The sequence below is a fragment of the Lampetra planeri genome, chromosome 28 (genome assembly GCF_965212315.1).
Source record: "Lampetra planeri chromosome 28, kcLamPlan1.2.h2, whole genome shotgun sequence".
Classification (NCBI taxonomy): domain Eukaryota; kingdom Metazoa; phylum Chordata; class Hyperoartia; order Petromyzontiformes; family Petromyzontidae; genus Lampetra; species Lampetra planeri.
In genome coordinates this window covers 1,025,092-1,039,008 of record NC_136134.1, presented here as the reverse complement: position 1 = coordinate 1,039,008, position 13,917 = coordinate 1,025,092, and the positions used below count along the sequence as shown (strand labels likewise).

General features: G+C 44.2%; 1 protein-coding gene across 1 annotated transcript in view; it reads right to left on the bottom strand.

Moving 5' to 3' along the window:
* Positions 1-551: 551 nt before the first annotated feature.
* PM20D1 (peptidase M20 domain containing 1) overlaps positions 552-13,917 on the bottom strand; it is a 42,020-nt gene continuing 28,654 nt past the window's right edge. The window contains exons 9-14 of the mRNA XM_078607636.1: positions 12,990-13,051; positions 9,436-9,514; positions 7,830-7,901; positions 6,732-6,897; positions 5,417-5,516; positions 552-4,292 (exon numbers count right to left, since the gene is read on the bottom strand). Coding sequence (XP_078463762.1) covers positions 4,163-4,292; positions 5,417-5,516; positions 6,732-6,897; positions 7,830-7,901; positions 9,436-9,514; positions 12,990-13,051 — 609 coding nt within the window. The 3' untranslated portion in view covers positions 552-4,162. The remainder of the gene's footprint in view (positions 4,293-5,416; positions 5,517-6,731; positions 6,898-7,829; positions 7,902-9,435; positions 9,515-12,989; positions 13,052-13,917) is intronic.

The following is a 13,917-nucleotide window of genomic DNA, read 5'->3' as shown; positions in this document are numbered from 1 at the left end:
GTTGTCGCAGTTTAAGAGTTCACCTGAGTTCCACTCGAACTTTGCCCCATTTTACAAATTCTGCGGAGCAGAGGAACGTGTTTCTCCGATGTTGGAATGAGCACCCACTCTGTTGGGAAGTCAACAGCGGTTGTCAGTTGGAGACTCGCCCCCCCCCCCCCGTCATAGGAATGTGGAATTTCAAACACTGGCTCAGGTTTTCAAACAGGTGAGCACTGCCTGAATACTCATTTGAGCAGGACATCGTTTTGAATGGTGGAAATGTTTTATTATTGTCACCATTCCTGCATCTCCGATTAACATGGTTGGCTACGTATGGTGCGAAATAAGTTCCACATACATACATTATTTACAGCCCTTCATCAATCACCTGCTGGGTGAAGGCTTTCCCACGCCGTGCCACTTGTGGAGGTTGTTTGACCATACTTCACCATGCTGGTCAGTGCAGGTCGACAAAAGAGGGAATGGCAGAAATGGCTCTTGTATAATAAAAGTGGCACCAGGCCGTCGTTCTGCCAAGGCGTTTAGGAATGACAGACAAAAAACTCTACTGGAATTGGACTCATTACCTTTATTCGGTCTTGCATATCAAAGTCGATGATTATAAAGTAGAAAGAACACCGCGGTAGTGCAGCACAGAACGCTCCTCACCCAACACATTTCCAGGAAATCGTTTTTCCTCAAATGTAATGTAAAAGGCACCTCAGGAACAGCAAATGAATCGTAAAATGTGCATTCCCTACCCACGCACAGGTTACCCTTGCACCGATTACCTCCAAGAACCTGTCCAAACTGTATCATATCAAAGCAGTCAACAGAAATGATTGTGGTATGAACATTTTCTTATTTTAAAGGGATTAAGCGAGAGTTTAGAATAATGCTCTTTGATTCTTCAAATCAAGTTGTCAGGGTTAAAAACAGTAAAACGCATCCGCAATTCCATTATTCTCGACGTCTGATGCCTACACGGTGGTCCCACCAAATTACAATTCATCTCGCTGGCTCTTAGTTGCGCCAAAAAAGTCACAGATATACAATTAGGAAAAATGTACCAGTTATCTATGTTTTGGTGCAGAAAATAATAGTAATAATAAACCTCAGCAAATTGTGTTTTCATTGTTCCCGATTACATGTTAACGTGTAACATGTGTACATGGTAATGTGTAAACACGTGTACATGTTAACGTGTAACATGTGTACATGGTAACATGTGTACATGGCAGTGTGTAACATGTGTACATGTTAACGTGTAACATGTGTACATGGTAGTGTGTAACACGTGTACATGTTAATGTGTAACGTGTGTACATGGTAGTGTGTAACACGTGTACATGTTAATGTGTAACGTGTGTACATGGTAGTGTGTAACACGTGTACATGGTAATGTGTAACATGTGTACATGGTAGTGTGTAACATGTGTACATGTTAACGTGTAACATGTGTACATGGTAGTGTGTAACATGTGTACATGTTAACGTGTAACATGTGTACATGGTAGTGTGTAACATGTGTACACGGTAACATGTGTACATGGTAGTGTGTAACACGTGTACAATGCCACAATACAATGTCCATTATTGTGGCGCCTTGCATTCTACGTCTGTTGAACTTCTTTCACGCCGTACACAGCCAACCGTTGCTAATCGGAGGTGCAGGGGAAGAACAACTAAATAGACTCGATGACCAGATTGGAACGATATTGTATATTCTAAATATGTAAATAAATAACATCGATAAAGAAGTGTTTCTTACGATACGACTATTATGGTTGGGCCAGAGAGCTACGTGCTTGCCTATGTGTTGTGAAGAAGGGTCATTGCCTGAAACGTCACCTATGACGTGTTATTGACGAATACGCTGAGTTATGTTGTTGTTATTTGAGCGTGTGCACCACTGCCAATACAGTCTTACCAGGTCAATTGTTCACTGCACAGGGGACTTGCCATCTCCTGCCGAGGATGTTTACTTTACAGGTCTTTAGGCTGTCATTTCCTTTTTTTATGGAGACCTAACAGTGAGGAGAGTTGTTTTGTGCAGTAGCATTGTAACGAAGACCACACATCATATATTGAGTCAATTTAATCGACCACTTGCACAGCAATATCACATTTCCGTGAATATAGTGTCCATTAATACTCAAACGAGCATTGATTGGTGCTCATTTCTATTGGCCACACTGAGCAAAGGGTAACACTCTGGCCATGGAGTCCATTAGGGAAGCCGACATTTCGTGAGAGACATCAAAGGGCTAAAGCCATATACCTGGAAAACGTAAAACTTAAAAACAATCATGTTAAACAACACCTTCATCATCGGTTATGTTCATCCTTTCAAATGATAAACTGAGAAGAGGTTTTCCCCCTTTTTTCTGGCAACAAAACAGGTGTTAAGATGTTAAAACACCAAACTGAAACCTTTTACAAGGAATCATGTCTGCATTAACCACAATACTTGTGGTCATGCAAAAAAACGTACTCTAATAATATTTGCATTGTCTTTGAACCTGATTGGTCCACACCAGCGACAACGCACTATCAGAGTAATTCAGGCATGGTTCCTTGTAAAAAGGTTTCAGTTTGGTGTTTTAACATCTTAACAGCTGTTTTGTTGTCAGAAAAAAGGGGAAAACCTCTTCTCATATTTTGGTACTGGCAAAGGAGGTCCCAGGATAAATGATAAACTGTCAAAATCATTAAAACATCAGTTTGTTCCTCTTGTTTTTCCAACCTGCTCTTTCTCCGACACCTCTCTTCTTTTGATTCATGACACCTTGAGACTGGGAAAGGTGCCTCATGAGTGCAAAGTGAATTTTTTTTTTATTATATTATTGACTTAAAGCTTTCGTGACTGCAGGAATTCATATTCTTTGGTCTTTCGGTAAAGTCACGTAGATAGGTTCAAGGAAAATAACAAAACCTATCTACGTGACTTTACCGAAAGACCCAATAATATTATTATATTACCTTATTTGAATTTATATAGTGCCTTAATTAAGGCGCTAAACAAGCAATTCCCAATTTGTACATTTAAACGGCGTGATGAGATGCGCTGAGTTGATGAGGATAGCAGTGCATGGTGAATATAATGATGCTTGAAACAAACGGTGATTAAAGTGACAGCGAGTGGTTCATGATGATGAGCGAGTGTCATGCTGAATGCGTAGGGAAGTTGGGAAGAGGGATAGAGTTATCGATGGGGAAGGGAGTTTGGGTAAGCGAGGGAAAATCAGCGAGTGAGTTTCAAGGAACGAACGATAAATAGACGGTGAGGCTGATTGTTTGACACGTCAGGTCAGCTTGTTCCAGTGTAAAGAGGCCAGAAGCGAGAAAGAAGGGAATGGTGATTGGGGACGAGGAGGAGGGGGAACGGACAGAGACAGAGCTGGGATTGTGAACGGAGAGGACGAGAAGGAGAGTCGAGCGAGATGAGGGAAACGAAAGATATGTAAACTAGGGTGAGGAATTTGAAAGCCGGTGTAGCTGAACGAGGAGAGGTGGTGTGTGGGAGTGGTAGGGGGTGATTAAAGATGATCCGGGCAGCAGCATTTTGGATTTGTTGAAGTGGTTTCATTGCATAGGAGGGAAGACCGAGCGCGAGGGAGTTGCACTAATCGAGTGGAGTGAAAATGAGGGAGTGAGTTCAAAGTTTTGCGGCCGTAGTTGAAAAACCTTCGTCAGCTCCACTTTCCGACCAATGATACCCGGCTTGTGATGCACAGTGATGTGGGGCCCTCTCGTAACATCAACACACGCACAGACAAGTGCAGTTCTCATCCCGCTTATTCACAACACAAATACATTGATGAATGTAGGGCCCATGGCCACTACATATTGGTGACTCCTCTTACCCATAAAAGCATAGATTGGATGCCGATAATAGGAAAAAAAACTATTTTGGGCCACGCATAATATTGTGGAAAAAGCGTTCACTGCATTCGTGAAAGTTCGGCGGTTACAGATTTTTTAAAAGAAATTTAAGTTGTAAATCCACCACTTCTGACAGAAAGTATGGCGCAAGACATTTCCCCAATATGAGACCCCTACTGCAAAGTGAATTCAAACGTGTTTTTAAAAAGTGATCAGCAGTTGAGTTTTCTACTTAAAATGAGAAAATAAATTCCAACAGCAACAACAACAACCTTCACAAAGGGGTGATGTACCCTTACAGGTCTTCTGTGTGGAAGTGTTTTATCAAAGGCTCCTCTTGGTCTGCATTCTGCATGAGGTTAAAGTAGAAATGAATTGTCTGTTTATAGTTGTGTAACGAAATCCTCTCATTCACCCCGTGATACCTGCAAATACAAAACATCACATCACGTCAAGAAAATGTCTACGTGATCCATTCACCGTTCATAGCCGTAGGGTACCGAGAACATTTACCAACAATTGAGCTTAATTTAAATATACAATCATAAAACATTATCATTTGCAGCCTTTTGTCAATAGACAGTTGGATAAGGCGGCCCTCCCGAGCCGAGTCGGACGTGGAGGTCGCTTGACCATACTTCACCATGACAGTCAGCGAGCGAGGGCGTGGTGGGACCCAGGACTGGTTCAGCTCTCGCTCGCCACCGATGTTAGCCGTTGGATTCGGAGCGCGAGGTGTGAACCACCGCGGCACCACCACAACGACCCCCGCAAGCATTCACACTAAACAGGCTGACGTACATGAAGGGCCATTGCCGGGCGCCATTTCGGACAATGACCCTTCTTCATGTGCTATGAAAAAAAGGCAATAGCTTGAAACGTCGGAAATTATATATTAAAAATAAACCATCACTTTAAAGCAGTGTTGTTGACGAATGTGTTGAGTTTTTTGTCAATTGTGCTTGTGCATCGCTACCAGCGCAGCATTACCAAATCACTTGTTTCAGCTATTCTAAGATATATTATAGTGTGAGTCTAATTCTTTCAGGCCACCAAAAAAACTGCTGGATCACAGTTTTCTGTGGGTGGTCTTGAATTCTATTAAAGCAGAAGCAACAACAACCACCTTCCGCAGAGAATCCAGACGACAACAATATGGCCATCGTCAGCATAGGCATCATAAGCTCTATCTTGATTTGAAGCTTCCGTGACTGCAGGAATCCATACTCTTTGGTTCTTTCGGTAAAGTCACGTAGGTATAAAAATAATACAAAAAATAATATAGCACGACGTTTCGATCGCAACACAAGCGGTCGTCCTCAGGCGGAAAAAAATTATCCAGCAGTGGAACTGCTGAACCAGGAAGAGCTGCTACAACAAGAGGTTATATATGTGGCGAAGGGCAAGCAGGCGGGGTCTGAGTTGGAAAGGAATTCCATCCCCGCACGCAAGCACATTTGTCGTGTTAATGGGGGAGGTTAGGGAGAAAGAGATTAGGGAGAGAGATTAGCATGAGCTCTACGTACACAGAAGAAGTGTTTCCCGTTACCTTGGAATATCCTCCAGTTTACTCCAAATTGGTGTGAACCTGTAGAGAGCGCTGGTCAGCTTCTGATAGTGCCTGGTATCCGTGTTGGCAATACAGAGTCCTGGCACAGCAGAGTTGGTACAAACACATGGCCATGTCAGACTGGGGTCTTAACGTTGCTGCTGTGTTATAATTGTTGCATTATCGTCCGTGGACCTGGTTTCACTGCAGAGGGTTCGATTTCACTCGTTATACTTCGATCAAATTTCCTAGAACTTACAAAACCCACCAAAATGTTATTTAAAAAAATAATAGCTCGGCTATCAGCTGCAATAATGACACACTAACAGAGGATGGCGCTCAAGCCCAACACTTGAAGCTACAACTAAACTTTTTTTTATTTTACCAGGTAAGACCCACTGACCTAAAGAGCTCTTTTCAGAAGTGACCTGCCACCTATAATTGCTCGACGAAGTGGCTTATCACGTGACAATTCATAGTAGGCAAATACTATAAATGCGTGTTGATTCTAAATGTGGATACAAAAAACCAGAGGCCTCGGAGAAAAATCCACACGACCACAGGGAGAACATGCAAAGTCCAATTATACCTACGACTTCCTGTATACCAGACGAGGTAGTTAACATATCGCTACCGTGGCACCCTACACGACTTCCCAGGCTCGGGCCATTAGGATTTAGCCTCACAATATTATATAGAATTAAAGGCTACACAGGGTCTACAGCGGGATCTACAGGGTCTTCATACATTGCCAAAGAGTCCCAAAGGCAAAGGATTACTGCGGACCAGATCTGCACATGGCTCCCCTCGTCAGCCACGCACGTGTCCCATTCCTTGCTGGCAATTGCACACGCCGCTCGGAATAAAGAGGGTGGGCAAAATTCACAGGTGTATAGCCCTTTGGACACTCAACAGAACTGTAGATTCAATAAAACATCAATCGCACAAATTGGAACAACAAAAACTAGAAACTAATATATGAATTACTAATTATATTTGCAATAAATAAGAATTAAAATCAAGCATCTAGATTGAAAACTAATTTCTTTCGAACTGCTTTTTCTGTTTAGTTTGTTGTCCTTCCCGCACCTCCGATTAGCATGGTTGACTACGTACAGTGTGAAAGAAGTTCCACATATCGTACATAATTTGGAGGTCCTTTCTGACTCCCATATAAAAAAATATATAGTTTGTCTCGGCATCGATGAGTTCCTCCAGTAATCTGCCATTTCCAGCTCTGATCACGCAATGGGGGGGGGGTGGCGAAAGACGAATTGCGACATTGCTCAGGTGTCGATGACAATGGCGTGCTCACCCGGGGCGCTGACGATGTCTGGGAAGGTGTCCGTGATGCTTTTGCTGATTGTCCAGTAGCCAGTGGCAGACTCGTCAAACGGGCTGATCGGCAGGGGCTCCATGGAGGAGAGGACCTCCAGCTCCACTCGGTCGTCGGCGATGATCTCCTCGGTCAAGCGCAGCACCTGGCGGGAACACAATGTGACCACGGCACTCGCCAACCCGTGCAGCAGAGAGCAGCAAGTCCACAGCCTCTGCACGACACTGCTGCGGGAGACGGTGATCCCATAACCCACGTGACGGCAAGAAGAACCAATGAAAGTTGGGTCTATATAAGAGATGAGTGAAAGAGCTGGAGCATAGACCGTAAGACAGAGATAGACACCAAAGTATGTCGGGCACATTTATAGGCGTGATAGGGAAAGCCTGAAGAAAAGCTATTGATGTTTGGAATTAAGTGAAAGAAAAAGGAAACAGAAGAGGTTGACAGACTAAGATGGACAGTTAGACGGTGTACAGCCTTTTCTTCTAGAAGACAGTAGTTGCGTTCCCGAAGAACATCGCGTTATAATAAATCTATAATATAGGGTAAAGCACAGTCCGTGATAACACGTGAGATGTGTATGCAGGCTGAACAAAGACTGAGGCACGTGGAAGCATCCAGCAGCATCCCGCCTCGAGTCATTTTATGCCGAGGCAGCCGTACAACCGCTTATTCCTACTCGCGCGACGTAGTTATGTTCACTCAATCGTGTTATATCCAATTCGCGTTATAGGAGAACAGACTGTAACAGTGTTCTAGAAAAAGCCCAAAATCACAGAGTGGAGTAGCTTCATCCATTGATGAGCGGGAGAAAGACCAGCATAAGTACAATATATAAAGAGGGCCGGCGTGCCGCACATGGGCAGGGGGGGGGGGGGAGCACGGAGAAGCAACGCCAACCACAAACTGGATACCTTTATTAATTTATTTTCAGTAGTTTACAATTGAAACTAAAACTAAATTAATTATATGCACCCGCGATTCCTAATGTGAGGGATAAAGTTAACACCTGCCACCCCCACCCGTCCAAATATAGAAGTGAAACTCTGCCTGTGATGCCGCGTGCAGATTCACCTCGCTCACCGACTGAGCCGGGTGGATGCGGTAGTTGACGGTGGCCTCGGCGAGCGGCGCCACCACGTTCGGCTGCGGTAGAGGAACGCACGGCAGCCGGCTCAGGGTGAGGCAAAAGGGTTTCGTGCACGAGGCCGAGGTTCTTCAACGACGTTTTCCTGGCCGGCCTCACAATAAACCTTGCGTGCGATCGCGGGCCGTGTGACGGCACGTCAGAATCTTTGGAATCAGGATCTTTATTTAGTGCTGGAAGAATCCGATGAGCTATGACGCTCTTTTTCACAGATGTCCAGCAGGGGCAGGTCCGCAAGTATGGGCGGGCAAGCACATCATGGCATCAACATAACGTCCGCACACAGACTCCTATTTTATCTGAACCGTGTATTTACACGTCTCACATCTCTCCCTTGCCTTCATCTCACTTCTGTTCATCCCTATTTCTACGGCTCTCGCATCTCTCTCTCTTTCTCATGTATCTCTTTCTCATCTAATCTGTCTTTTTATTTTTCGCAGTCATATCTCTGAGCGGGCCACTCCGAGAGCTTTCGCAGGCCAAGTCTGGTCCGCAGGCAGCTCATTGAAGGACTCCGCACAAAGGCTTCGGCTTGCTTCTGCCTCTGCCTTTCCGAACAGGAACATCAAATTAGAAACCCCAGTTCAGAAACTGTGAATTCCCTAAGGAATGACGATCACATGACATAAAACCACAATCCCCAGTGCGGCTGCATTCAACAGCCAAACATGAGACATGGTAATTGTCACGGTGATATGATTGATCATAACACGTACAGGAAATCATTGATACTGGACATCTGTAAAAAAATAGCTTGAAAGCTCATCGGATTCCTCCAGTATAAATAGATCAATATTCAGATGTTTGTGTGGAATGGGCCCCACTTGTGGTTGCTCGGTGTTCCCTGTTGTGACTGACGTGATTCCACACAACTACAGAAAGTTCCACAGAGTTCACATTCCCCTATACATTGTTTACACACCTACTGAGAGAGGCTATTCTTTTTAAACGATGTTTTTATTTGACCAGATAAGGCTCACTGAACTGCTACGTAGCTCTCTGTCAGAAGCGACCTGGCCACAAATGAGAGCTCAACGAGGTGGCTCATCATCACGTGGACATTTATAGCAGCCGAATTCTCGAAACGCATGTTTATAATTGTGGAGGGAAAAACCAGAGAACCTCGAGATAAATCCACACGACCACGTGGAGAACATTCAAACTCCAAATATACAGGCGTCAGGGTCGGGATCGAACCCATAACCTCCTGTACACCAGGCGAAGGATGGAGCGGCAGTGCAGTGGTTAGCACAGTGCACAATGCACCCGGTGACCCGAGTTTGATTCTTGGCCACGGCTAACATCAGTGTCGAGTGATATCTGAAGAGGTCCTGGACTCTGACCCTTCCACTAACCAGAACTGATCAGCTTGGTGAAGTATGGTCAAATAGCCCCCATGGCTGACAAGGCTTTTGGAACACTTGAATTCAGCAGTGGGTTCAAGAAGGGCTGACATAATTAAAACTATGATTGTTTTATTACTGTCCTTAACTTATACCGTACAGTACTTGGAGAACATAGCAAGCATTTTACCTTGACACCTGCGTGGAATTCAGTCACTGCAGTTGTGGTCCTGATTAGGGCATTGGTGGTTGGCTTCTGACCCAGCACCCTAAGAGCATAAAGCGAGACATTGAAAGGACATTTGAAATGTAACGATGTTTAGCTCAAGCGGTTATTCAAGGAGTGCTGCGGTGGCTCGGAGATGTTAACTGCCTCGTCTGGTATACAGGAGGTCGTGCATTTTATCCTGACCCTGACGCCTGCTGCATATTTGGAGTTTGCATGTTCGCCCCGTGGTCACGCGGATTTTTCTGGTTTTTTCCCTCCACATTTAGAAACATATGTTTAGATTAAATAACAAGGTATATGGCCCAAGTTGCCTTCCCTCTGTTGGAGTCAATAAAATGGGTTCCACCCTCTGGACAGTCAACAAAGGCCGTCCTATGGAGACACCGCCTCTTACAAGCTGAATCGCGTTTGTTTTGGAAAATTTCACGCGGAAAAAAAAACTGAAAACCGAGGAAAAAACCCACCCACGTGAGGGAGATACAATCAACATTTCCATCTCCTGGCCACCTAGCACTCCCACGCCTACAACATCTGGCAAGCTAAGTATGTAAGTATGTACAGTGAGGGAAAAAATGATTTGATCCCCTGCTGATTTTGTACGTTTGTCCACTGACAAAGAAATGATCAGTCTATAATTTAATGGTAGGTTTATTTGAACAGTGAGAGACAGAATAACAACAACAAAATCCAGAAACACGCATGTCAAAAATGTTATAAATTGATTTGCATTTTAATGAGAGAAATAAGTATTTGACCCCCTCTCAATCAGAAAGATTTCTGGCTCCCAGGTGTCTTTTATACGGGTAACAAGCTGAGATTAGGAGCACACTCTTAAAGGGAGTGCGTCTAATCTCAGCTTGTTACCTGTATAAAAGACACCTGTTCACAGAAGCAATCAATCAATCAGATTCCAAACTCTCCACCATGGCCAAGACCAAAGAGCTCTCCAAGGATGTCAGGGACAAGATTGTAGACCTACACAAGGCTGGAATGGGCTACAAGACCATCGCCAAGCAGCTTGGTGAGAAGGTGGCAACAGTTGGTGCGATTATTCGTAAATGGAAGAAACAAAAAAAACTGTCAATCTCCCTCGGCCTGGGGCTCCATGCATGATCTCACCTCGTGGAGTTGCAATGATCATGAGAACGGTGAGGAATCAGCCTAGAACTACACGGGAGGATCTTGTCAATGGTCTCAAGGCAGCTGGGACCATAGTCACCAAGAAAACAGTTGGTAACACACTACGCCGTGAAGGACTGAAATCCTGCAGCGCCCGCAAGGTCCCCCTGGTCAAGAAAGTACATATACATGCCCGTCTGAAGTTTGCCAATGAACATCTGAATGATTCAGAGGATAACTGGGTGAAAGTGTTGTGGTCAGAAGAGACCAAAATGGAGCTCTTTGGCATCAACTCAACTCGCTGTGTTTGGAGGAGGAGGAATGCTGCCTATGACCCCAAGAACACCATCCCCACCGTCAAACATGGAGGTGGAAACATTATGCTTTGGGAGTGTTTTTCTGCTAAGGGGACAGGACAACTTCACCGCATCAAAGGGACGATGGACGGGGCCATGTACCGTCAAATATTTGGTGAGAACCTCCTTCCCTCAGCCGGGGCATTGAAAATGGGTCGTGGATGGGTATTCCAGCATGACAATGACCCAAAACACACGGCCAAGGCAACAAAGGAGTGGCTCAAGAAGAAGCACATTAAGGTCCTGGAGTGTCCGAGCCAGTCTCCAGACCTTAATCCCATAGAAAATCTGTGGAGGGAGCTGAAGGTTCGAGTTGCCAAACGTCAGCCTCAAAACCTTAATGACTTGGAGAAGATCTGCAAAGAGGAGTGGGACAAAATCCCTCCTAAGATGTGTGCAAACCTGGTGGCCAACTACAAGAAACGTCTGACCTCTGTGATTGCCAACAAGGGTTTTGCCACCAAGTACTAAGTCATGTTTTGCAGAGGGGTCAAATACTTATTTCCCTCATTAAAATACAAATCAATTTATAACATTTTTGACATGCGTTTTTCTGGATTTTTTTGTTGTTATTCTGTCTCTCACTGTTCAAATAAACCTACAATAAAAATTATAGACTGATCATTTCTTTGTCAGTGGGCAAACGTACAAAATCAGCAGGGGATCAAATACTTTTTCCCCTCACTGTAAGTACTTACTTACTTAAGTAGGGAAGTATTTACCTACTTAGCTTAAGAAATATGACACGATCAGACGCATTTAGATCTTTCAGGATTTATGGTTTCATTATTATTAAATATAAAATGCATTTTCCTCTTACGCATGGCCATCTATTCAGCGGCGAAGTGCCAATGTCGAGGTCTGCTGGCCACGACGAGGGCCTTCTGGAGAAGAATCCATTAACTGGCAATGAAGTTTTAGTACTTCAGGAAACGGCAATGCGATCACCACCAAAGTAATCTTCACAAAGCCAACAGTGAACTGAATCGAATCATTAAAAACAATTCATAATCAACGTTTTTGGGTTTAGATCGCGTTATTTATAAATGTGTCGTAACCCTCCACCACCCGACACGGCCAATCAGTAAAAAAGTGTCACGTTGACAAAAGACAATTAGTTCACTGCTTTAGCCCACCGGTGTGTTGAAGCGTGAAACCACAACAATTTACAATTTGAGTACGACGTTTCGCTGGTAATTGCATCCAGCAATTCGCCATTCTGGCGAATTGCCCGATGATGCTGGATGCAATTACCAGCGAAACGTCGTACTCAAATTGTAAATTGTTGTGGTTTCACGCTTCAACACACCGGTGGGCTAAAGCAGTGAACTAATTGTCTTTTGTCAACGTGACACTGTTTTACTGATTGGCCGTGTCGGGTGGTGGAGGGTTACGACACATTTATAAATAACGCGATCTAAACCCAAAAACGTTGATTATGAATAATATTGGTCGCGAAAGCCTACGTGTTAAACTCATTAAAAACAAGACGAACTATTATCACTCCACTCGAACAAATGTTTTGCATTGAAAGGTACTGCCGGTTGATGGACAGTGCGGCAGTTTATGGGGAAAGGTGACATCAGTGTACATAACGGTCGAGTTGTCATCGATCTGCAAGTTTTTTTTATCAACTTTTTTCTACATAAGACACTCAGTCCTCATTTGCACACAAATGCACCTCTGTATAAAGGCCCCACAATGTTAACGTTGAAGCTACAAAGAACTAGATTATTTTTTTATGTTACCAGGTAAGGCCCACTGAGCTATAGAGTTCTTTTCAGAAGTGACCTGGCCACAAATGATAGCTCAACGAAATGGCTTATCGCATTGAAATGTATAGCAGCCAAATACTCTGAACGCGCGTTGATTATAAATTCGAGGGAAAAATCAGAGGACCCGGAGAAAAATCCATACGATCACTGGGATCAGAATCGAACCCATGACCTCCTGCATACCAGGCAAAGTGGTTAACATCTCACCAACATGGTGCCCTAAAGTGAGCACCGACTTTGATCTCCCTGTTATGGCCCTGCTTACCAGCTGAAAATCGGGCCAAAGAGCCAAAGGTTGGACGTCACCATTCGCATCGGAAAGTTGAACTGCAGCAACAACAAACAAAACAACCTTCATGTAAATCGGAGGGAAACATCAGTTTGCGGAACACCGCGGTAAAAGTTCCATTCCATTTCTAATCAGGAATTACCATCAAGCATGCTCATCAGCATCAACACAAAAGTACTGAAAAGGATAGAAGACTGTTGCTCAACAGTAGTGTCTTGATTTATTTGCTGATAAATAATATAAAGTGGTTAGCGAATTGCGGTATGTACCCGGCCACCCAAGGTCGATTTCCGGCAACGGCCAACACCCACTGAGTTTTACCTAAACTGGTCCGGGCCCTCCACCTCCAGTTCAGCCACCCACACAAACCAGCATTGAGGCCAGAACTGGTCCTGGCCTCAGTTAACCCACCTGCAATATGGGTGCTGGCACTCAAAATTCAAGTTTGTTATTTTCAAGGTCACACCTTCTAGTTTTGTTTATTTCCCTTTTGAAACTGAAGCCAATGCGAGTTTAGAAACGATCTCTCAAAATTTACAACAATGCATTACAGTCAATACACGCATAGTCAAAGTAGAGGCATATATGCAGAGAAAAAGAGGGACGAGTCCTGAGCAACACGCAAACAAGTAAATTAGAACGGCATTTTCAGCTGTGGACTTTTACAATGAAAGTAACAAATTGAGAGGAGGGTGTGATCCCACAAACCTGAAGCTTCACTTTTCCACGTGCATATTGAAGTGGCAATCCTAACCCACACCGATCGACGCTGGTGAAATGCCAAATATAACCCCCACGTCCGACATGGCCTTACCTCAAACCGTGGATTGATACGTAGCTGTAAAGATTGAATTCACGAGAAAAAATTAACATGTCGGCGGGCACAATGAAGAACCAGCTTCAA